Consider the following 26,109-nt stretch of genomic DNA (forward strand, 5'->3'; position numbering starts at 1 on the left):
TTAAGGAATAATATGATAATTAAATTCTGTTTAAAGTAATATGATTTAATTATATATCACTATTAGAAATTACCCCAATGACAATGAACTTTTTGGCGATGGTTAACAAAGCATTGTAATAGAAGATCTATTGTGAAAATTTGAAACGTTGCCAAAAATAATTATTCTATTAGCTATAATATAATGCTATAACCGTCGCATTTGATAATTAAACGTTGTAATAGATAATAAAATAAGCTACAGCAACGCTTATTTTATTCCCTCCATTTTTCACAAAAAAATTTCATTAGTCCGCCCAAACAAAAAGCATTTTACTAAAACTTTTGGAGAATGCTTCTCTCTTAGCATAAACCTACAACCCCGAATTTGCTTCTCTTCGCTACAACGACAATCAATGGCTTCTCTTTTAGCTTAAACCTACAACACAGTACTGAATTTGCTTCTCTTCTCTAAAATCGCTACAACAACAGTCAATCGATTAGGGAATCGGCTTCTTTTCCCTACAACGACAATCAATCGATTAGGGGAATCGTCTTCTTTTTTCTATAATCTCTACAATTACTACGATTTGGTAGTGAGCTCAGTGGGATTTACTGGTGTTGCTTCAAAAAATGATTTACCGGTGCGAGGAATATTTGGACCAAGATATCTGGGATTAGGTTGTTTTGGTAAGCTACGGACCAACTGTAGAATTGCATTTTGGTGAGTTAAAGATAAACCATATCTGATTTGCACTTTAATTTCATACTGAATTTGCACTTCGATTTGCGATTAGGGCTAATTTTGCACTTCAATTTCTCTTAGTGTTGGAAACTGCGACCAAATTTGAGCTCTCAGTTTATGTCAGTATGTCGTATAGTTTGCTTGAAACTAGGATCAATTTAAAGTATTCTGAAAGCCTTTCATTTCTGTGCTTCATATCCCTTTTTTCTATTTAACTGATTGTTAATGAGAAACTGATTTAAGACCGGTATGAGTGCCTTTGGAAAGCTTCAGCTTCTGTGTTCCTCGTCTTCCCCTTTACACTATATGGACGATTGATTTGTATAGTTCCTAAGGAACTCTTGGTCGTGCAGATTCCTGGATTTAGGACCCATTTTGGTGTATTCGGCACACTTCAAGAAATTGGGAAGCGCGAAGGTCTGAAAGGTCTCTACAGGTAATGTTTGGATAGCCTATTGAAGTAATTTAACTAAATAATTCCTTCTGGTAATATTTGATACACCCACTAATCCCACTCACATATATTTTCAATGTTATCACATACTATAGCAATTTAGTTTGTTGGAAACGGTGCATATCCTATCAAGCTGACTTTATTGGACACAGAAATATTAATAACTTAATTGTTTCTGTTGTCGCCAAGTTATGCTGAACGAATACCAATAGTATTCTAAAACCATACCTCGTATTGTCAATACGCTGTTGACGCTAGCCATTTTATTAGTTCTAGTAATAATGAACCTTAATTCCATGGCAGGGGCTTGAGTCCTAGATTGATCATGTATATGACTCGGGGAGCACTTTTCTTCGCATTTATGAATCTTTCAAGAGGGTGTTTTCTTTAGATATCCCGCAGCCTAAAACAGAAATGGTTCCATATGAACATAAAAAGGAAGATGATCGTGCAACGCTGCCTTCACCAAGCTAACAAAAGAAAGATCAGTTCATTTGTATAGGTTACCTTTTTTTTGGCAATAAACTGTTAAGGTAGATATTTAATTAACAGGTGCCAAGATGGTACAGGAAAAGAAACAGAAAACACCATAAAAATAAAAAGCAGCCTCCTATACTCTTCTTCCTAACATATCCACTAAATCCATATGCTGGTTCAAACTATCTATTAAGCTAATTTTTTTCAATAGTTGAGGTGTAGTTGGTAGATTGTTTGATTTTGATGCCCTGGTTATTTTTAGCTTTTCTTGAATCCCATGTTTTTGTGCAGGTGATTTTGGAGCTGCAGCTGCTTGTCTCTTTTGTATATTAGAGAAGCAAATAGCTAGGTATTTTATTCTATACAGGAATTTGTTTGGAGTTTGAAGAATATTGTTGAAGAGGTTGCTCTCTATGTTTTCTAGAATTCATAAACAAACCACCTACTATCCTTTCCCTCCCAACAAATCAAGAAAGTTCATGTATTGATTCAGATTCACTAAGAGATTGCTTCTACACTAGTAAAACAGATTATGAAGATATTAGTAACTCTAGATAAGTATGCCCTTCGAAGCCAGCATTTCTCCCTCTCCAGCCATAAAATCCATAGGATACACAAAAGAATGGTTCTCCATATCTTCTTCAGCCTTCTAGGTACCCTTTGAGCATGCCAGTCTTCACAAACTATTTAATATACTGAGGCATCACCCAAGAGATTCCACAAATGCTTAAAATCCCGGCATTGTCTAGGTATACTCTGCAATGGAGGAAAAGATGATTCACTATTTCCTAGGCCTCTTCACATAGATAACATCTATTACCAGTGTTGATTGTAGAGCACAAGTACTGGGTTCATCTGAATCCAGTATTTTTGATACGGGCATGTGTGTGTGTATAATGGATTCAGTTGTAAGAAAATAAAGGTTGACCCATCAATAAAATTGTGGATCCTCCTCTCTGTTACATGAAGTGAAGCCTCTTTTCTGCAAGTTGTATATAGCAAGCCTTCCGAACTGTTGTCCACCTTAGTATTGCTACCTTAACAGTTAACGGGAGCTTTTGTTTTCCAAATCATCTTCTGAGGCCAATTGGCATCCCACTAACCTGACTTCTTTATCATTATACTGTCAGCAATTTTTTAACTGAATTTTTTCATCATCTCGTACTTCTCAGATCAGTGAATCCACCTTACTTTGATCAATTGAGACTTGACTTGTAGTAGTTGTAGCATGGATTTTATAGATGTTCACATACTACTGACATTGTTTGCATTACAGATTCCGGAAAAGGAGAAAAACATGGAACCTCATAGTCGTTTAATTCATGTTTATCATTTTATGAAGAACATAGCTCAAAATCTAGCAGTAAGTACATGTGTAAAGATATTGTTGCCATAACTGTTCATTTCAAGGAAGGTTCTTCCTTGAATAATTTATTTTTGGTCCCCCCCCCCTCTCAATTTGTAAGGTGCTGGGGTTACTTCAGAATCATCACTAGGGAAGACCAACAATGATAAACAATGGGCAAGTGATATTGCTGTTATGGGCAGTGGCACCAAGCATGAGTCTGTCGGAGCAGATTTTTGGAGTATGTATTTTGCTATTTCTTGACTCACCTGGGTCTTGCCCAGCACTATCAAGGATGCATATGGCAGTTGGTTCCAATGTAGAGTTGGAAAATCAGTCAAAAAGATATTGGCAATTTTAAATTTTGGCTTTGTTCTACTTGCTATCACATTATTGATGTTGGCATATTGCTTGCTGGTGCTGGTTATGATATCATGTTTCGTCTGTAAGCATTTGATGTGTAATTCCAATGGTCTATGCAGAGTGTGCATCATTATCAACTATCCCTCGCGGTAAATGGTACTGCAAGTATTGTGAAAGTATGTTACAGAGGGAGAAGTTTGTGGAACACAATGCAAATGCCTTAGCAGCTGGCAGGGTCTCTGGCGTTGATTCTATAGAGCAAATAACAAACCGCTGCATTCGTTCTGTCAAGAATGCTGAAGAGGCAGAATTTATTGCATGTATTTTATGCAGGTAGTATTTTTTGTTTGGCATAGAGCATGTTGCGGCTGACCACCTTAGCTTTATTAGTTTAACCCAGTTTGTCATGTCGTTTATGTTTATAGAGCTTATGACTTTAGCAAGTCTGGTTTTGGTCCACGGACTGTCATCCTTTGTGATCAGGTTTTTCCTCTGCATTTCTTTATATGTCTTATTCAACAAGTATATGAACTGAAATACTTTATCCACCATTTGTTTTCTCAGTGTGAGAAAGAGTATCATGTTGGCTGCTTGAAAAAAAGCAAGATAGCAGATTTAAAGGTGCATGCATTTGCATTTTAAGATGATTTCATGAATAGGTTCTTTTTTTTAGTTCTATATACTTGCATTCAGTTTCCTTTATTAATTTCATATTTTTTTCATTATTATTTTTGGTTTGGTTGGGGGGAAGGGGGATTGAGACTTTTGGCATTAAAAGTTAATGCTTATTGTATCACAGGAATTGCCTAAAGGGAAGTTCTGTAGTACGAATTGCAAGAGGATCTATTCTGCACTGTAAAATTTGCTAAACTCAGGCAAAGAAAGGTTGCCTGATTCTTGTTTGGATGCAACAAGGGTGAAGGAAAAGGAAAAGAGTTTGGTTGCTGATGGTGAATTTGATGTTAGATGGAGACTTCTGAGTGGAAGAGTTTCCTTCTCGTGAAACCCGAAGGCTACGGGCAGAAGCTGTTTCTATCTTCCATGTATGCACTATCCCTGATCATTTATTTCAATGCTCGTCTCTTGTGTATATTAGAGAAGCGAATAGCTAGGTATTTTATTCTTTACAGGACCTTGTTTGGAGTTTGAAGAATATTGTTGAAGAGGTTGCTCTCTATGTTTTCTAGTTTGTAGCGTTATTTACCTATTAAGGGCATATCGTACTCATTCTTGTTGAACCATGTAAATCTGATCTCTGAATAAGGATTAAACAAATGTAGAAATTAGGGAAAGCTTAGAGAAGTCCAATGCCAGTGAAGTCTAAAACGTAGAAATTGTCTAATTTACATGGAAGTTGAAGTCTGATATTTCTGGGAAAATTTTTAGCTCTACAAAAGACAGATAATAGACAGAAATGACCTGATCGAGCTTCTTCCTTACGTTAAGAAGCTTTCTTAAGCAGGTTCTTGAATTTCAAGGACTTCAGGCTTAGACAAGACAAGGGTGTTATCTGTTTGTCTGTAGTGATAACATGCTATCTGAACTTACTGTGAACCTATTTGATATTTTATTTTTTGAACTTGCAGTGACTTGAACAATCATGAATCTACAAGGGTGTTCAAGAAATCATCAGAAAGTTAAAGAACTTTGTTTCAGCTGGATCACTTGTAGCTTTACGGAAAAAACTGATGCTAGAACACAACAAGAAGAATACAGGCTACATAGAATTTCTTGAAACTTATCGCGACTAGAACTTGATACTATGTAAAAATTTAACTAATCATTTGAGTACTTAACATACATTTTGCTTTTGGATTTAGATTCTAGTTTAATTTGTTCCATATTTTGGATTAAGTGATTTTTAATGAATGATTTTGTTTTATGATGTGTGTATAATTGTTTATTATAATTTATTATGTATGTAAATACTAACATGTTGCAATAGATACTGTTGCAAACGTCACAATAGATGTTGCAACGGTTTAATGTCGTTGCAATAACTTCTATTGCAACTGTTAGTAACCGTTGCAATAGATGAAAATAGGCGTCTCAATAAGTCAAAAAATAACCATCGCCATAGGTCAAGCTATGGCGACGGTTGTAACCGTTGCAGTAGATAAAAATAGACGTCTCAATAAGTCAAAAAATAACCGTCGTCATAGGTCAAGCTATGGCGACGGTGACGGTTGACTAAAACCGTCGTCATAGCTTGACCTATGGTGACGGTTCAAACAACTGTTGCCAGACCTATTGCAACGGCCACCTATAGGATGGTTGCTGAACCGTTGCAGTAGAGCTATGACAATGGTTTTTCTGTCTATTGCAACGGTTTTGCAACCGTCACCATAGGGGTAATTTCTGGTAGCGACATGTTCGAACATCACAATCCAAAAATATTAGAAATAATATTTTTATTCGTGCATCACATGAGTATGTATACTAGTACTTCTATATATCAGGAAATTTGTTTATCTTTCTACTATAAATATCATCATTAATAAAAACATTTTCGCGAATCGTATGTTTATTACGAAATTTAAATAATATGTTTGTTTCAATTTATATGATATTTTTCTCTTCTTAATTAAATGTAAGAGCCACTTCGTAAAGTTAGCTTTAAGCCACAAATTCCGTTGAGCTGCCACTAAGATCTGAATATATGTCTTCACCTCATCAAAGGTTTTAGAAGCCTTAGACACCGAGAAGGTTCAATCTGAAAGAGAATAGAAAGGACCTAATTCAAAAAAAAAAAGAGTTTAATACAGAAAATTTGGTTGAAAAAATTAAGTTTTAAAGAAAGTTTTCAGTCAATTCTTTTTTAGATACTTGGACTGTGACATTCAACGTTCATATCACACTAATATTGAAGATAAAGTTATAGGCATAACCTCTTTGCATATACCTGATCCATAGCTAAAATTTTAACTTTATTCGTGCATGTGATATATAGAGTAGAAAGTTTTTATTTTGCTAGCACTTGACCGCAGATTTTGGATTAAATTTTAAAAATAAATCTCCAAATATTTATTGACCATGAATTTTGGATCAAACTTTTAAAACCTCATGCATTAAACGAACCCTTCATACCTTTATATACTATTGCCACATGCATTACAGAAAAAAATCATATAACAAAATATGGGCATGATTTGATTCGCGGAATAAATTATTCTGAGACTACCAAACCGCCTCATAGTCTCTATCACAAAACCTACCCAGTAAACAAGTTTTTCTTAAAGCAATATAATCTTTAGTATGCTAAACTTCTAAAAGAAAATTTCAGTTAGAAGGGAAAAGAATATGCTGTACGAGAATCAAAATTCTATAATTGAAGCATAAGGAAATGAATTAATTGTTCAATTTTTTTCGAAGTAAGATGCATGTTCAAACACAACTTCAACTTTAGAAACTCAAATTTTTAAGTTTTAACTTCAAAATCTATGACCAAACAGAAGCAATTAAAACATTGAGACCAGAATTACCATGAATAGAAACATACACCAACTTGAAGTACTCCTAATATGAAAACGGTAAAAATATGGCTGAAAGTTAAGAGGCCCGCATCTCTTTACTTGGCAAAATTCTCCAAAGAAAAACCATAAATATAACAATGTTATATCAAATTTTATAAGGTAATCTTTCTTATTGCACTTGAAGGAGACATAAAATCAAAAATAAGGAGAACTAACGACAGGAAGAAGAGAGATAGTTTCTAAAAGCTTACAAAGTAAACAATCTTAAAAATTTCAAGATAGTGAGAACTCCATTTCTATTTAAAATCTATGCCTGAACGAAAGCAATTATAACATTGAGATCAGAATTACCATGAATACAAACATACACTAAATTGATGTGATCCTAGATGGGAAACAATTCGATGTACATGCATGTGGTTGATAAGTGGTTCTAGAGAACAAACAGTCACCGAAAAGGGGCATGCCTCAAATTTGAAATCTAGTTAATGGGCCTTTATGCCAAAAAACTCTTTATCCAAACTATTTTGTCAAATACCTACAAGTTTTAAATCCTTTGTCAAATACCCATTTAATTCCACCTCACCACCAACTTTTTCAACTTAACAATTTCAGCCCCAACCTTTATAATAATTCACTTTAACCCAATACTTCCAACTTAATAAATTCACCCACAAGTTTCTAATAATACACTTCAACCCACTCCATCATCCACCACTATATATATAAAAATAATATCTAGGTTTCCAAAAATATTAAAAAAAATAATTTCAAAAGCTAAAAATAGAAAGTGGTTATTTTTCCCATCAAAAAGCTCCGATTCCGGCCACTTTTCCGGCACTATTTTCTGGCGATCAGCTGTAAATTAGTCCACAAACATCATAAACTTGTCCATTGCATCCATTGTTACCCCATTTGTTTCTTATCTTCTCAAACACACTTTCCACTATTGTTAAAAAGCTTTAAATCACTCACATTACTCAAAACCACTTTAGAAAGTGCATTACAGCAGCTCAGGCGACTCCAAGTTCATTTCTTTATTCCATAAACCCAACAATCATTGATTACAAGCAATATTTGTAATTTCAAGTATTTGTACAAAAATTTGCGCAGTCATCGACCTGTCCTCGCCAGTCATCGACCGTGCATACAACACTACATAGACCATAAGCATAATCTACCATCGACCGAAGCTTAATTCTAGGATGTCTATTGCAGAATTTGTTCTGGTTTCTGGTGATTTCATGGGAGAATGGGTGGAGACTTCGAAATGTTGGAAACGGAGATCATTTACCAAGGTGACAATTCCCATTCCTATTCGCCACAACAGTTCTACGATGAATTTGTTGCAAGCGTAATGTAGAGTGGGGATCTAGATTGCGCGCCGAGCGACGTGGTGATTAGTTATGTAATGCATTCGAGGGAAAAAGTGAATCTTACGATCATAAATAGCAATATACGTGTGCTGACATACATAATGGATGCTGATGCAGATGGATTTAGGCCAATTTTGAGGATAAATGTGGTTGAGAGGTCCTTTGAAGGACCGCTGAATTCATCAGCACCCCACCGCGGTGCCCGACAGTCGATGATGATTTGATCGACGACGATTTGAATGGTTACGAGAACGATGTCGATGATACAATTAATATGGAAGATTATTCTATGCATATGGAAGACTTTTCATCAGACTCGCAAGATGATGAAGAAGACCGTGAAACAGAATCACAAACAGGACACTCCTTCACCGATGGAACCAATTTCTATTGTGGTCAAACATTCGTCGATAAAAAAGGTTGGAAATGCAACTAGACGCAGCAGCGGCGAGGCAGTATTTTGATTATTATATGGAGAAGAGCTGCACGAAATTGATGAAGGCGCAATGCTTATATCGTGGTTATGGATGGCTGTTGCGGTAAAAAAAGTACGACACCTTGGACAGATTTCGCATATACAAGTATGTTTGGATGCACACGTGCGGCATTGAAAATGCCACCCGCAGGCACAAAAAAGTCTCATCCGAATTGATTGCTTCAGTATGCGTAAATCATTTTCGGGATGGTAAGGGTCCAAGCATAAGAGAAATTCAAAGAATTGTATTTAAGGAGTTGCGTTGTAACGCAAGCTATTGGATGTGTTGGAAAGGAAGTGTAATTGCGAAAAATATCATTCGCGGGACACCGGAGCACGGATATGCTTGCTTGCCGACTTTTTTCCACATGGTGGAGTTATTGAATCCCGGGTCTTCTTACTCTATCATGGTAAATCGGATGGATAGATCATTCGTTTACTACTTCTTAGCATTCAGAGCTTGCATACGAGGATAGGCCCACAAGAGAAAGGTAATTGTCGTCAATGGCACACATTTGTATGGCAATTACGAGGGCGTTCTACTGAGCTCCATTGCACAGGACACCGAAAATCATATATTTTCGATTGTCTTTTGTGTCGTCGATAAAGAGAACGATGCTTCTTGGACCTTCTTCTTCCAGAAGCTGAAGTCTATCATAGAAGATGAACCAGATCTATGCGTCATCTCTGACAGGCACATTAGCATCGCCAATGCCTTCTCTCATGTATACAGTCGTGCACATCACGGATTTTTCATGAGCCACCTCGCTGAAAATCTTTGCGTAAATCAACACTGCGGAGAACATCTTTATCTATTCTACGCCGCGGCAAAGGCTTATTCCTTTGATGAGTTTAGCGATAATTTTGTGGAATTGAAGAGTAAATGCCCCGAGGCAGCTCATGTCCTTAAAAATGTGCTTGGTTTTGAAAAATGGAGTAGAGCACACTTTCTGGGCAATAGGTATGACGTGATGACCACAAACATCGCCGAGTCGCTCAACTCGATTTTGATGGATGAACGGGAGTACCCCGTGTCGTACATATTCAATTCAATTGCTAAAAAATTTAGTGAAAAGTTTAGGGATGGCATGCATTTGTCGTTGGTAAAGAGAACATATTTATGCCTTCTGCGGAAAGGATCCTAAGGGATAATAAGAGTCCGAGCGATTTCTTGTATGTAGGTAATCCAAATGGGGTTCTCGATGAGTAGACGGTGTTCGGCAACAACGTTACTGCCAAGGTCAATCTCTTGGAGAGGATCTGTTCTTGTCGAAAATTTAACTTGGTAAAAATGTCGTGCGAACACGCGATGGCAGTTTTGCGAGCAAAGTATGACGATGGCGAAGATTATGGTAACTCCATCTACGACTACTCTTCGCCAATTTATAAAGCTGAAAGTTACCTCCTTGCATACTCGGAAGCAATTAATGTGGTCCCTCCGGAGGCTGAATGGACTGTGCCACAAGAATTGGTAGACACCAAAATTTCTCCACCCTCGTACGATCCCAAACTCGGAAGGAAGAAAGTAAAACACACTAAGAGCGTCGGTGAGACATTCAAGTCCAAAAGGAGGAATAGGTGTTCAATATGCAAGAAATCCGGATACAAAAGAACCACGTGTAGAATGGGCATCAAATCATAAATAGGCTTTTTTTAGCTTCAGTTGTAAAGCTACTGTTTTGGGGGATGAATGTGCATTTCTGTAGATTTTAACGTTCAGTTATTATCAACCTAAATCTTTGTCTACGATAGACTATCTGTAGTCTACGGTATATATAATATATGGTCTATAAAATATTATGTATTGATTATATTATTGCTGATCTAACACGTTATGTTGGTCATTTTCCCAGCTTATCTCTCCAATCGATGCAATGAATCATTATTTTCCTTGTTTCCCATTCCCATTTATTAAAAAGTTGCACAAAACATCTCTTCACGAGGATAAACAGCTGGTATACACATACGAAATATTTTCTCTTGTCAGACACGTCGACCTACCATTGGGTGGATAGATGAACGGATGCAATCTATAGGTCTATAAGTACAGGCCCTCTTTCTACGCAACCCTTCAGTTTTTCCTAAACCAAAAATATCAGAAATCGTCTAAACCAAAAATATCAGAAATCGTCTCTTCTTCTTCTTCTTTTTCTTCTTCTTCTTCTTCTTCACCCAAATAAAAAAAAATGCCTCCAAGAAGGATACCCCTGCGCCCCATCAGACGTGTTACTCTGAGGCACTACGACCTCCTCCTCCTAAGGAATGATTTGGACCGGCTTTTCTACGGGCTGGGTCAAGACCACATCTACCTGGAGCGGGAGCTCCGTCGAATTGCTCGTTTCTTGAGGGCAATTCTAGAAAGGCTCGGAATGGAAGGCTCTGACTACATCACTCCCCCACCATCCCCATAATTTAGTTTAAATATTTTATTTTAGTATATGTTTTTAAGTTTTTTTGGTTTGTTCATTGCTAAAGAAGCTTTCTTTGTAAGATCTTTTTAGAAGAAAGCTTCTTCCATTTTCCCCTTTTTGATGTAAATTTTATTATGTAATGCAATGAACAATTTTGATACAACTATATTTCAGTTTCTTTTAACATTGTGTGTTTGCCATCTTTGTTCTGATCCCTTGTTTGAAAACTCGAATCAAATATGTCTGCCTTTTCAAGTTACAGTATTGTGGCTTGACTAATTTCCTGAAGAGTAAAATCTAATGTTTAGATTTTATACAAAGTATTTCGTCGACTGTACATATTAGTCAATCGTAGACTACATGAATCGATGGATCATCGGGTAAATTAAAATAAATAATAACAGATTTTCAAAAAATAATTTAATTTTAAAAGATTTAAACAGATTATCACATGTTATGTGGCTGGTGGAAGAAAATAATTAAATTAAAAATAATTTAAATAGATAATCACACATTTTGGGAATTATGAAAGACAATTATTAAATTAAAAAAATTTAAATAAATAATAGTAACATGTATTTTGGGCTGGTGGAAGAAAATAATTAAATATAATATGATTTAAATGGATAATCACATGTTTTGTGGCTGGTGGAAGAAAATAATTTAATTAAAAAGGATTTAAATAGATGATGTTGGACTGGTGGTGACACTTAATAGACCGTCGTATATCATGCACTATGTCCTCCATCGATCAGTCTGGTATATCGTAGACTTTCACGTTTATTATCGCACTGACTGATATCATTATTATGCGTAGACCATGGTGATCTATGTACAAAGTTATATACCATCACTTGAATATAGTAAAAAAATGATTAAATAAATTATAAATAAATTTGGTGTGGATTTCTACACATGTTAAGGAGTGTAAACAAGTCACATAATCATATTAGAGCTTAAACAAATTAGGGAGGGTGAATTAAGAAGTGTGTGAATGGGTAGTGGTTGGATGCTCAATATCGTAAGAGTAATATTTCTCAAAGCACAAGTATGTATTGAGGATGATAAATGTTTTACCACTATCAATTGCACACACTCTTTTGATTTAGGGGTGGTGATGAAAGAAATATGTGGAATGTGTAGGCATCAAATACAATATATATCCTATATACATACTTATGCTTTGTTTAAACATTACTCTTACGATATTGAGCATTCAACCACTACTCATCCACACACTTCTTAATTCACCCTCCCTAATTTATCTAAGCTCTAATATGTAGCTACACCACATTTATTTATAATTTATTTAATCATTTCTTAACTACATCCAAGTGATGGTCTATAACCTTGTACATAGATCATCGTGGTCTATGCCTAATCATGATATCAGTCGATACGATAATAAATGTGTAAGTCTACGATAGACTATATTGATCGATGGATGACATAGTTCATGATCTACGACATTCTATTAAGTGTCATCACCAGTCCAAGATCATCTATTTAAATCATTTTTAATGTAATTGTTTTCTTCCACCGGCCCCAAAACATGTGATTATCCATTTAAATTATATTATATTTAATTATTTTCTTCCACCAGCCCCAAAATATGTTACTATTATCTATTTAATTTTTTTTAATTTAATTATTCATTTTTTAACTACCTCCACGTGATGGTCTATAGATGTGTACATAGATCACGGTAGTCTACGCATAATCAGGATATCAGTCGATGCACTAATAAAGGTGTAAGTCTATGGTAAACCATACAAATCGATGGCTGACATAGGTCATGATCTACGACAGTCTATTTAGTGTCACCACCAGTTCAAAAGAGAAAAATAACTTTTCCAATGGTAAAAAATTGCTACTTTTGTAAGCCATCAGTGTGAACACTTTGTTTTTACTTCATATATAAGGTGTACATCCCTCCTTATTTTATTTCATCAACTTTATTTTGTTTTTAAAAATTCTACACTGTCGCAAGCATCTCAATCATCCAAATCTAAAAATACTCTAATTTGTCATTGTGGGAATGCGGCTGTCTTGAGGACGTCACGCACGGATTCAAATCCAGGTCGCAAATTTTATAATTGTGCAATTGCATAGGTGAGGTGTGCGCATTTTTTAAAAAAAGTTAAGTTAATGGTTATGTAATTATTTTTTTTCCTAGGATAATGGCATATGCTCGTTTTTCAAATGGCTTGATGAGCTATCACCTCCATCCAATCCATCAACGTTTATTCCAGGACTCGAGACATCAAATTTTTAAGGCTTGGCAAAATTTAATCAACTACAAAGCTCCAACAATGCGAAGAAAATAAAGATTTTCTCATGACTTTGTTCAAAGAAGCCGAAGAGCAAAGGGATCACTTTAAACTATTGCTACAGGACACCCAAATAGAGGGGGATCAACTAAAACAAAAATTAATTTTGGCCGAAGAAAGAGAAAATGTCCTAAAAATGATGTTATGTGCTATAATGCTAGTATTCGTTCTTTGAAAAAGTGTAACATGGATGTAGTGATATTGAATAAATAATAATAGCTCTACTTTTGTATAATGTTAAATACTATTTTTGATAGAACCATAGTCGATTAAATAACATGTCAACTTAAATTCAACCAGCAAGGTAATGATAGACTATGCATACAGTATATGGAATATTAAGTATGCATTCTGTGATATCAAGCATACAATGTACCAACTATGACCATACCCTGTATATTCAAATTTCATGCCACAAATCAGTTTGATAGAAATAGATTCAGCTCAGAATCATAACAAGTTTCATAAAATAAAAGAATAATTGTCATATCCTACCACCAGATCCTTCAAACTCCATATTTGTGAAATAAAAAAAAAATTGTCATATCCTAACAACTCATCATTTAACAACAAATTAAACATCTTAGCATTTAAATGTCTATTTCCCTAAGTTCCTCATCAACACAAGTGTTACTGTTGATTTTATCAACAATGTCCATGATCACATCTGTTTGGACAACTTCAACTTCTTTTTTTCTCAACAATTGCAGCTGTTTCTTCATTCTCACCTTCTTCTCCTTCTTTTTCAGCATGTGCATCAGCTGCTGCTTCTTTAGTTTCCTTTTCTTCCACACCTTCTTTTCTTACTTCACCTACAGCAGTTGCTTCTTTCTTAGCTTCTTCTTTTCGTTCACCTGCTGCTTCTTGCTCAACTTCTTCTTTGTCAGCTTTGTCAGCTTCTTCTTCAACAGTTTTTCCTTTTTTCGCGCCTCCTTGTTCATCTGCTGCCGCTTCTTCTTCTTCTGCTGCTGCTGCTGCTACTTTTCCACCTTCTTCTTACTCTTATCTTCTTTACCATCTTTATTTTCTTTTTCTTTTCCTCTTCTGCCACAACAGCGGCCAACTCATCCATTTTGCTCTTTTTTCTCCTTCTTCATTTCTCTCCGATTCATGCACATGCACTATTTCATAATATTACAAAGTGTTACTGATATTTAAAGCTGAATATTCATTAACAACATCAATTAATGAATAAAGTTACATCGCTCATGTTGTCGCTTATTATTTTCCTTTTTCTTCATTCTTTTCTCTTTGATATAGGCAGCAATATCCAACACCACTTCCTCGAGCGCAGCCACACGCTTATGAAGATCCCCAGGGGATGAGGTTCCCGCTAAATCTTTGGAGGTGCTTGAAGAATCATCATCACCAACACGTACTCCAATGGGGTTACCACCCAAATCCTCGTCATCATCACTATCCTTATTTTAAGTGAGGACAGTCACCTCTTCTAACTCTTTCTTCAAGTCATCGAGGACGTTATTCTTCACCTTGTCCGTATATGTCTCAAACGTAATCATGTAATCCATCTTCATCTCAAGAATAGTAGGGACGATGTACGAGTGCATGTTCTACCAAATATCAATTAACAATTACATAACATTTGATAAAATGGTACTATTATTGCATTATAGAAAATAAGTTCATACCTCGGTAACTTTTCTTTTATACTTGAATGGGTCGCCTTCGATTATCTTCTTGCTTTTTAAAGTGTGCCATCTGAGGATGCGGGGGATGGGTAAGGGATCATCCATTGATTTTCCAGCAAATTCTCCAAGATGAGGAAAGGTCTCATAGATCCAAATCTATAAGCAGTAAAGCAGTGAAAAAAATAACTGTGAGTCTATGACATAGTATAAATAAAATGATAATCTACGTTAAACTCACTAAAGGGTTTATGGTAGATACCATGAATGCCCAGGGAAATTCGAATAGAGCATAGGATGCCTTCTGCTTCTCATCAAATACTTTCTTATGCTTCTTCAGGTCACTTTTCTTCTTCAGATAGTCCATGGTCAGTTGAAATATCTCTTCCCCCCACGAATACTTCTCGAAGAAACTCAAAGAGTCGACCATTCGAATCAATTTTGTGTCGATAACCTTCGTCGAATCTTTCGCAAGCAGCATGATGTGCAAGAACCACAGTAGACAACACTTGAACTTCTGGTCCTCGTTCAGCTTATTCCCTCTGATCAGGTGTAACAAGTTGGCCGCCGTGATGTTTTTATTTTTTTTCACCTTAAAACAAAAATTGTCCCCTTTGCTAACACCTTTTTCATTTTTGATTCACTGGGGTATGATGAGCAGTTCAGCCCCGTGATCAAACAAAACTCTTTCAAGCCAAAATAGGCAGGCTTGTTGTTAACGCAGAACCATATCTCATGACGTATCTTATCATTCTTAACGCGTCGCAACAGCAAATAATGGACCAACTGCCTATTGAACTTGAGATGTTCCGACAGGTTTTTCAGGTGTCCAAAACAGGACCGCTTGAATCTTTTCTTCAATTCTTGGTCGACAAGAGTTTACTTAAATTCTCGATCAGCAACCATTCTTGATCTGATCGATATCTTTACCGGGAAAGATCCAACCTCGTCAATTATCGTTCGAAGGTCATACCGCTCCACGGAAATGCACCTTGAAAGATATGGCACGGACAATGAATCATTAACCTCATCATCACTATTACTCCCACTTCCCTCGCACTCTTCACTGTCACCACTGACACTCCGCTAGACAACATCTTCACTAGAATCGACGGAGTCGCTTATCTCCTTTAACTCCGAATCTGATTCGGACACCAACTCTTCAATTTTCTTTCTTTTTGACACTTTTTCAACTGTCGCAGCTCTTCTTTTTCTGCTACTACCAGCGGTATCGTCTTTCTGTTTAGGAATAATATTTTTTCTACCCATTTTCAACACAGTCTACACCTAAAGAATAAATCTCCCATTTTCAGTTCATAGACCACAAGTCTATCAACAGAAATAACTCAATGATCAAATGAACCCCTCCCCCCCAAAAAAAAATTAACAAAAACCCCACCATTAAACAGTTCACTACACAAACATACAATAATTGAACCAAAATCGAACATGCAAAATATCAAAACACAACAATTGCTAAAAATCAAACTAGTGCACCTAATCAAACTAATTAGTTATTAATATTTCAATTCTCACTATTTCAGCAATCATGTTTTAAAAGAATTTCATACGTCTGAAAATTGAAATATATCTAGGGCATTCTCATTTCATAGACCACGGGTCTACGAATAGACCGCGGATCTACGGACAGAAACGGGACGCTGTTCAAATCAAAATGCCAAATAACTCTTCAAACAACAATTATACCACCATTCAACACTTCGTTGCTAAAAAAACACGATTAAATCAAAACACCAAATTCAAAAAAAAAAAAAAAATCCTACATCACTACCAATCGATTAGCAAAAAGAAAAATCATTTAAATGGATCTAGAAATGATCGAAACTCGATTTTAACTAACCTTGCGAAGCAACAACGCTCTCTTAGCAGCTGCAGATGAAGAACATACGAAAACGGTGTTTTTGGGAGAAGTTGTTTCAAAGTGGGAGTTGGTAATTGAAGAGGAGAGAGAGAGGATTTTTTTTTTTTGGATATTAGAATAAGTGAATGGGGTTAGGTGTATTATATTAAATTTGTAAAGTTGTATAAATGATGAATTGGTCCCTTGGCCCACGTGTGGGCCCCACTTTTTTTACTTTTTACACCCTAAACCTAAAAAATAAATCAAAAGAAATTAAGTGGGTATTTGGCAAAATAATTTTGCAAAAGTTCTACTTTGCCAATTCTTCCTAGTTAATGCCTGATAGTAATAATAACAAATAGCGTTTGAATTATCTAAAGAAAGACGGTATCTTTGATATCTTCATATATATATGAAATTAGCACAGTTCAATCGAATCTATGGTATTGTACACTTTTAATATATATGCTCTTATAACTTTTTTTATATCTTTTCATCTTAATTTTTCTTCTTACTCTGAGCATTACGTGTGAAACACGTATATAGAGACTAACGACGAGAAGAGAAGATAGTTTCTAAAGATATACGACGTAAACTATTAACTTTAAAAATTCATAGCTATTATAGTAAATTCCGAGATAAGTTTTGGCAAAAATATTGTGATGAAAAAGACAATTTTACCTAAAGCGTAGTCTTTTTAATGAAAAATAAAAAATTTAAATCAAACACTTTTAATTAATATAAAATAATAAGAATAACAATTTGTTTAGAATAAACTTATTAATGTTACATTAAATATAATATTTTTTTAAATAATGAAAATTAATGTTATTATATCAATACAATTACTGAATTATGATAAAATTTAAACTTACTCTATTATTAACATTTAAACGAGCAAGGTGAGGTTTAGTCTAATTACAATAAAAATACAACTAAGATCTATCCTTTAAAATAATTGATACTGAAATAGGAACATACTACATATTATATAACGAATTAATAAGTAATGAAACACATATGAGATCCAAGCTTACTTCATAAGAATGAAATTGTCTCACGTAGTCATGGTAAGGGTGTCAAACTTGCCGGGCTGACCTGGCCCACCTAGTCAACCCTGCCCAGTTTGACCCGACCCGACTCAGTTATCCCAAGGGTTGTAGCGTACCGGATCTCAGGCTGGGTTATTTTTTATTTTGGGTCCGGTTAACCCGACCCTAACAAACCCGGTCCGAGCCCACCAGTTAACCGGCCTGGATTATTTTTAAAATAAATTACAATTGGACCATGGGGCCCAAAAGTAGTTGTTGGCCCAATGGCTATATAGCCGTTTTTGGGTCCAAACGGCTACTTTGGCCAATTTTATTTTTAAAAAAAATTATTTAAAATATTTTTTTAACCCAAAAAAAATTTCTATAAATACCATATACTTTCAAATCATTTTCCACACATTTTTTCATTATCTCAAATCTCACTTCTCAATTCTCAAATATTCTATGTATTTAATTTCCTAAAGTGCTCACTTTAATTTTTTAATTTTGCGATTACAAAGTACGAGTGGAAGTTTCTAAAGTCGCAACTTTCTGATACTTTCAAATTTTGGTAATGTCGTTCCATCTCTTACGTTTAATTTTTAAATTGTGTATTAATTGTTGAATATTTAATTTTATTATATTTTTGTATTTTGAATTTTTTTATTTAATTTATATTATGGATAAATTAAGAAACCTCGCCACTAAAGGTGTTAAAATTTTTTATCTCGGAAGTGGTAATGGTAGTAAAAAGTGAATTACTAGCGGTAGAGGTAGTTCAAGTAGTAGATATACTCGTGTGCCTCCGCCTCCGGTACCGCTTAGTCAACTTTTTGAGGAAGAAATAAGTGTAGGTGCTCACGATATAGATTATGTAGAAGCTCAGAAAAATTACGGTATAGAAGAAGAAAATGAAATAGATGCGGTTAATTTAGATGAAGATGATGAAAATATTGGTGAGACACCCGCAGTAGGAAATACTAACATTAGATCTGAATCGGTTAATCTCCCTCCCCTTCCTTTCCGTGCCCCAAGATCTCGTAAAACAACTAGTATTGCATGGCAATTTTTTGAACGTATATAAGATATTGAGGTGCAATGCAATATTTGTTAACAAATATATAAGCATAAAAGATGAGGCAAGCAAGGGGTTATGGGTACGTTAATGAGACATATAAGTGATAATCACGATAGAGAGTTAAAAATTGCACAAGGCGGTGCGGATGTTGGTGGGCCAACTCAAACTAGAATGGGCCCAGCTACCGGTCAGGTAATGAAGAAGTATAATAAATTGAGGGACCGGAAAGAAATAGCTAAAATGGTAGTTGTGGGTTGTTTGTCTTTTAGTTTTCCTTCTTGTGATGCTTTTGTTCATTATATTCAAGCAATTTATAATCCTATGTTTAATGGTATTCCTAGAAGTACTTGTAGGGCCGATATATTTAGATTTTATTCACAATATTATTTTTATTTATCAACATTGTTAAAAAATTATTCAATGTAGAATGTCTCTAACTTCTGATCTTGGTCGTGCTATAAATAAAAATAATTATTTAACCATTACTTGTCATTGGATAGATAGTAATTTTGTTATACAAAAACGTATTCTTGCTTTTTTATATGATGAAGATCGTAAATATACTGGAGATTTTATTGCTGATTCAATTGCTAAAGTTGCAGAATTTTACGGTATTGAAAATAAAATCTTATGTATTACTTTTGATAATGCTTATAACAACAAGACTGCTATAACAAAGTTAAAATCTAAGTTATCTCCACCGTTACCTGAAATTTTTCATGTTAAATGTGTTTGTCATATATATAATTTAATTGTAAGAGATAGTCTTGAGTTTTTTGAGCTTTATATTGAAAAAATTCGACTTGCCATTGGTTTTATGGAAGTAATCATAGAAGAAGAATTAAAGAATTTAAACTTAAATGTGAACAAAATGGACTTGCACCGATATTGATGCCTGAAGAATGTGATACTAGATGGAATGCTACGTATGATTTTTTAAAAACTTGTTATAAATATAGAGTTCCTATTACACTGTCTTTTAACCAACATTGTGGTTCGTTTGCTGATTCAGCCCACTGTATGCTACATGATTTTTATTGGGTTGTAATTAATGATCTTGTTAAGTTTTTGAAAAAAATTTATATAGCTATGGTTGAATTTTCTAGTGCTTATTATCCTACTGTTTGTAATATTTTGGCATATGTAGCCGATATTTTTGGTTTGCTCAAATAATATAAAAATAAAGAAGGTTACATAGAATCTGTTGGTGCCATTTTTGCTAAATTTTAAAAATATTTTTTTGTGATTCCTCCTATTTACTTGGTTGGTGCTATGCTAAATTCGTGCATGAAATATAATACTATGTGCCACTTTAGTACTCTTATTTATGCTAACTTAGAGATAAATACTGTCATGCCCTGTTTTCACCAAGGTCAATCAAAACATGACTTTTTGGACTCTAAAAGAATTAAATTTTGTATAGAGTCGCCACCTAATTTTTAAGGAAAATAAGGAAACCTGTTTATTCATTAACACGTATGATTGATGTTTTTAGTCTATGAAAAAACAATTGAGACTCTAGATAAAGATTCAAATTATCCCGAAGGGAAGGGGTTAGGCACCCTTAGGATCCACAAATGTGGTACCCGGCTAGACTAAACTTATCAATGAGGGAGGAGGTATAAATATTTAAAATAACGTAAAAGTGTATTCGTATTAAGTATAAAATAATTCTTTTGAAAAAATACAAATGTAAAACTATGTAAAAGTATATGTATATTAAATATATAAATAAAATCTATTGTTATAGAACCATGTAAAAGATATGTATAAAAATGTATAAATTACATGTGAAAAAGAAAGTATTTTGTGATGTATGAAAAGAAATATGTAAACGGTATGTATAAAAATGTATAAATTACATGTGAAAAAGAAAGTATTTTGTGACATATGAAAAGAAATGTATTTTGATGTGCCATGAAAAGGAAAAACATTTACAAGTAATATTTTTATTTGATTAAAGTTACGGAGAAAAGTAAAGATTTATTTGAGAAGAAAAGACTACATAATATGTGAATTATTTGATTAACTTAATTCTTTTATCTAAATATTAAAGGCCTAAGTTTTGCTTAAAAGCGATAAAATTATGTAAATAAAGAACATCCCCACCCGGCACCCAAAAAATAAAGTTTTCACTATCTTTTACCTTTATGTACAATTATACAAATGAGAAATAAACTAAAAACATAAAGCTCGAGAATTATGTATAAGTGCTTGATAAAGTAATGAAGAAATAATCATTAAAGTAAGTGAAATTATGTGCACACACATGTACATATAGATGTACATATAAAAATAGTGTCTTGTTATAAAATGGGCTCGGATTAAGTTTTAGACTCGCCATGGATACAAAGTGGTTGCTCGACTAATCGGCCATCCTAAATCGCCTTGTCAAGATACGAATCATAAAACCTTTTGTGGTGTCGCGGTGTTATAAAAGTTTCATCATTGCCCAAAATATTTAATTTTTTATTACGTATTTATATACGTAATATCCGTCTTTATTTGTGGAGGCCTCAAAAATCGACGGTAACTTTTTCATTGGCCAAGCATATTTATTTTGACATAACATAGATAAATTTGAGAAAATAAAGTCCGTCTTTTGTAATGGGGTGGCCTCAAAAATTCGACGAAAAGATATTTTCATTGGCCATGTGTTGACTTTTGATATAAAATAATGAATTTGACAAAACAAAATCCGTCTTTTGTCACGGGATGACCTCAAATATCCGACGAAAAGATAATTTCATCGGCCGTGTGTTGGCTTTTGATATAAAATAATGAATTTGACAAAATAAAATCCGTCTTTTGTCACGGAATGGCCTCAAATATCCGACGGAAAGATAATTTCATCGGTCGTGTGTTGGCTTTTGATAGAAAATAATGAATTTGACAAAATAAAATTCGTCTTTTGTCACGGGATGGCCTCAAATATCTGACGGACAGATAATTTCATAAGTCGAAGTATTTCTTTTGAGTATATGTATGTGTTTTTGAGAAAAAGAAAAAGATGAACAAATTTTGTGTTTGAAGGAGAGGAGAAAGAGGTGAAAAATATGTGTGGATTTTTTGAGGGAGAGGAAGAATAAAAATATGTGTGTGGAAATGCCTTCCCATCACTCCTATTTATAATGAAATTGGGCACATCTTATTGTCCAATGGATAAAGAGATGTTTCCTCTTTATATAATAGTACATCCTTTGGTCCTTACTGTATTGAACAAAGAATTTTCATCTTTTTGACCAATGGATAAAATTATTGTCCAAAGGATAGTGTCATTGAGTTGTCATTATCAGATGTGACAAGACATTATGTGTAGTCATTGTCGGTCGGATGTGACAAGACATTATTGTGTGGTCGTTGTCGAATGCGACAAGACATTGAATTATTATATTGTGTAAAAATAATTGATCCGACTTAGCATTTGCGGACCGTAAAAATGTACAAAATGCAGGTATTGATTTGTAATTATGAAAAAGGTAAAGAATGTTGAAAATATTAAAAAATGTAATTTAATATGAAAAAGATTATAAAAATGTGATGTCATGTCGTGTACGTGTGCAGATAATTATAAAATGTTAAAAACAATAATGAATTGATAGAAATCCTATTATAAGGATGATTATTAATAAATTATGAAAAGTAAAAATACGACAACAAATTGATAAAAATCATAAAGTAAGGATGATTATCAATAATTTGTCAACAATTATAAAAAAGATAAAAAATTATATTTTGTGCCCTTTAATTATCAGGAAGCCTGAAGACGTTAATTTTAGGAACGGAGAGCAAAAATTGGGTGTCAACAGTTGGCCTTTTTCGTTTGAGGATGATGTAGAAGTGTTCAAACGAAAATGTTGACGTGTAGCCAATTTCGCTCGACAAAAATTAATTTTTTTTTTGTTATAGAAAAATTCAACCGAAATCTAATTTAGAGTTGCCTACATACCTCAAGTTAATGAGGATCAAGTTGGGTGTAGTTCAAAAGAATAGACAATTTGTTTCTTGCCTTATTGTTGGGAACGGGTGATCATGTAGAATGATTATTGAGAGGACTGTTTGGAAATGGAAGTGTTCATCTATTCTTGATGCTTTTTTCAGATAGCCCCAGTATCGATCTGTGGAATGCTGGGGTTGTTAGATTGCGTACTTGCAGGGGAGAAAGAATAATTGTGGTTGTGATAACCGAACTCTGCACAGAGCTTCCTACATATCTCGAATGTCACGAGAATCAGGTCAATGTAGTTCGAATGAGGAAATGGGAAAATTTTGAGATGGTTCTCAAAATTTGCCCTGTGTGTGATATATGGGATTTGAAAAAAAAGTGTTGTTGTTCAGAATTGTACCCTTTGTTAAAAAAATGTATGATGTCTCCGATTATCTACAGGGACTTGAGGATGAATGACGGGTGTCTTTGATTATTTTTTAAGACTGATATTGATGAATGAAAGATGTCTTCGATTGTCTACAAAGACTTAATGCATGACATCTCCAATTGTCTATAGAGACTGATGTTGAATGATGATGTCTTCGATTGTAAATGAAGACTTGATGCATGACACCTCCAATTGTCTATGGAGGCTGGTGTTGATTGTTGTCTCCTACTGTTTACGAAGACTGTGATAAATAATGATGTCTTCGATTATGTACGAAGACTTGATGCATGACGTCTCCAATTGTCCATGGAGACGGATGTTGATTATTGTCTCTGATTATTTACGAAAACTGTGATGAATGATGATGTCTTCAATTATCTACAAAGACTTGATGACATCTCCAATTGTCTATGGAGACGGATGCTGATTTTCGTCTTCGATTGTCTACGGAGACTGTGTGATGGTCATCCTCAATTATCTATGAAGACTAAGGTCATCAACTGATAAGGTAATGGCCTCTCGATTGGTGGAACAACTGAAAGGTAATAGCCTCTCGACTGGCGGGGCTATAAGAATATAAAAAGACTCTCGACTGGCAGGGTTGTAAAGGTAATAGCCTCTCGACTGATAGGGCTATGAAAATGTAAAAGCCTCTCGACTGGCGAGGCTATGAAAATATAAAAGCCTCTCGACTGGCGGAGCCTTAAAAGGTAATAGACTCTCGACTGACGGGGCTATGAGAATGTAAAAGCCTTTCGACTGGCGGGGCTATGAGAATGTAAAAACCTCTCGACTGACGGGGCTTTAAAAGGTAATAGCCTCTCGACTGGCAAGGCTATGAAAATGTAAAAGCCTCTCGACTGGAGGAGATTTGAAAGGTAATAGCCTCTCAACTGGTGGGGCTTTGAAAGGTAATAGTCTCTCGACTGGCGGGGCTATGAAAATGTAAAAGCCTCTTGACTGGCGGAGTTATGAAAATGTAAAAGCCTCTCAACTGGCGGGGCCTTAAAAGTTAATAGCCTCTCAACTGGTGGGGCTATAAAAATGTAAAAGCCTCTCGACTGGCGGGGTTTTGAAAGGTAATAGCCTCTCGACTGGTGGGGCTATGAAAATGTAAAAGCCTCTAACTGGCGGGGCTTTGAAAGGTAATAGCCTCTCGACTGGCAGGGCTTTGAAAGGTAATAGCCTCTCGACTGGCGGGGCTATGAAAATGTAAAAGCCTCTCAACTGGATGGGCTTTGAGAATGTAAAAGCCTCTCGACTGGCGGGGCTTTAAAAGGTAATTGCCTCTCGACTGGCGGGACTATGAAAATGTAAAATCCTCTCAACTGGCGGGGCTATGAAAATTTAAAATCCTCTCGACTGGCGGGGCTATAAAAATGTAAAAGTCTTTCGACTGGCGGGGCTTTGAAAGGTAATAGCCTCTCGACTGGCGAGGCTATGAAAATGTAAAAACCTCTGAGAACACCCAATTGAAAAGCAAAATGTCTGTGTTTGAAGGTTGTATCTTGAAGAGAAAGGTCCATTATTGGTATTCGGAGATAGGCGTCTTGCATGTATGTGAAGGCATGGTTTGAAAGGAAAGATTTTTTTTTTTGTAGTTTCGTTGTAAAAATATGTTGAAAGATGAAAAATATGGAAGACTGCTTTGTGTTTTATTTGTAAGAAATGCTGAAAGGTACAAATGCAAAACATTGTTTGTGTTTTCTTTGTAAGAATGCAGAAAGGTGAAAATGCAGAAGATTGTTTAGTATTTTCTTTATAAGAAATTTTGAACAATGAAAAGATATAATTGTGTCTTGACTACAATTGGTACCAACAATTAGTAGTGTGTATAAGAATCCCTCTATCTCTTTTCCAGCTAACTGAGATCGACTTCAGGGTAACTTCTATAGCTTCGAGTGGTACCTCAGATATACCTAAGTATCAACAAGATTTGTTCTTCTTGCTTCAAACAAAAAGATTTTGAACTGTGCATGTTCCCATGTTTCAAGTGCCCTCTCCAGAAAGAATGTCTCGTTCTCACACATATTTGAGTATTATTTTTCTCTTGAATTCAGAGATGTCTAGAGATTTATTCTCACACTCAGAAAGAAGTTCAATGAATATAATTGTGATATCATAGGCTTGGCCTTCATTTATGTATCCACTAATGTGAGAAAACTTAGAGTAGGATCTTGTAGGACTTGTTATTAGCTTTTAATGTGGGCTTGGGGTTGGGTAGAATGACATTTGGGATAAAAGTGACTAATTCCTCAATCAGCATTGCACTGTATCCGTGCTTTTGACGCTCGATCTTCTTTATTGTGCTTCTTTGCCCCTTGTTTTGTATTTGTTTGGACTTTTTTTGAATCTTGTGTTGGAGTTTTTCCCCCTTTCAATATATTTTTCTTCCTTTTTTTCTCCTTTTTGGGGGATGATGATTCCCCACCTTTATCAGAGTTATCTCTTTTTCTTTCTTTGTGGGGGGTTCTGCTCCTTCTTTCTTTGAAGTCGTCTTTTATTTTTGTTCTTCTGGAAATATACGCCCTTTGCCTTTGACAACTTTGATCTTGAATCTTCATTCGCAACTTGCACGTACTTAGTGCGCTCAAGGAGGTAGGCCAAAAAGGGATAGTGCATGTAAGCAATCTAAAGGTATAAGCTCAAATGTGGTTATTCCAAAGAAAAAGTTTCAGGCTCAAAGGGGG

At 35.0% G+C, this 26,109-nt stretch overlaps 1 protein-coding gene across 6 annotated transcripts; it reads left to right on the forward strand.

Moving 5' to 3' along the window:
* The first annotated feature begins 262 nt into the window (after positions 1 to 262).
* On the forward strand, positions 263 to 5,181 carry LOC107847957. 6 transcript variants are annotated; one of them, XR_007052229.1, is made up of 8 exons: positions 263 to 702; positions 1,077 to 1,159; positions 1,946 to 3,017; positions 3,482 to 3,695; positions 3,788 to 3,845; positions 3,927 to 3,983; positions 4,162 to 4,405; positions 4,949 to 5,181. XR_007052229.1 is itself a non-coding variant. In XM_047406647.1 (7 exons), exons 3-6 carry the CDS (start codon positions 3,469 to 3,471, stop codon positions 4,219 to 4,221), a joined length of 402 nt encoding a protein of 133 aa, XP_047262603.1. In that variant the 5' UTR covers positions 263 to 702; positions 1,077 to 1,159; positions 1,946 to 3,468; the 3' UTR covers positions 4,222 to 4,405; positions 4,949 to 5,181. The 6 variants fall into 6 exon arrangements, 1 of the variants encoding a protein (XP_047262603.1); XM_047406647.1 differs by having other exon boundaries at positions 1,946 to 3,695; XR_007052232.1 differs by having other exon boundaries at positions 1,946 to 3,845; positions 3,927 to 4,021.
* Positions 5,182 to 26,109: the final 20,928 nt, after the last annotated feature.

The sequence above is a fragment of the Capsicum annuum genome, chromosome 2 (genome assembly GCF_002878395.1).
Source record: "Capsicum annuum cultivar UCD-10X-F1 chromosome 2, UCD10Xv1.1, whole genome shotgun sequence".
In the NCBI taxonomy this organism is placed as follows: Eukaryota; Viridiplantae; Streptophyta; class Magnoliopsida; order Solanales; family Solanaceae; genus Capsicum; species Capsicum annuum.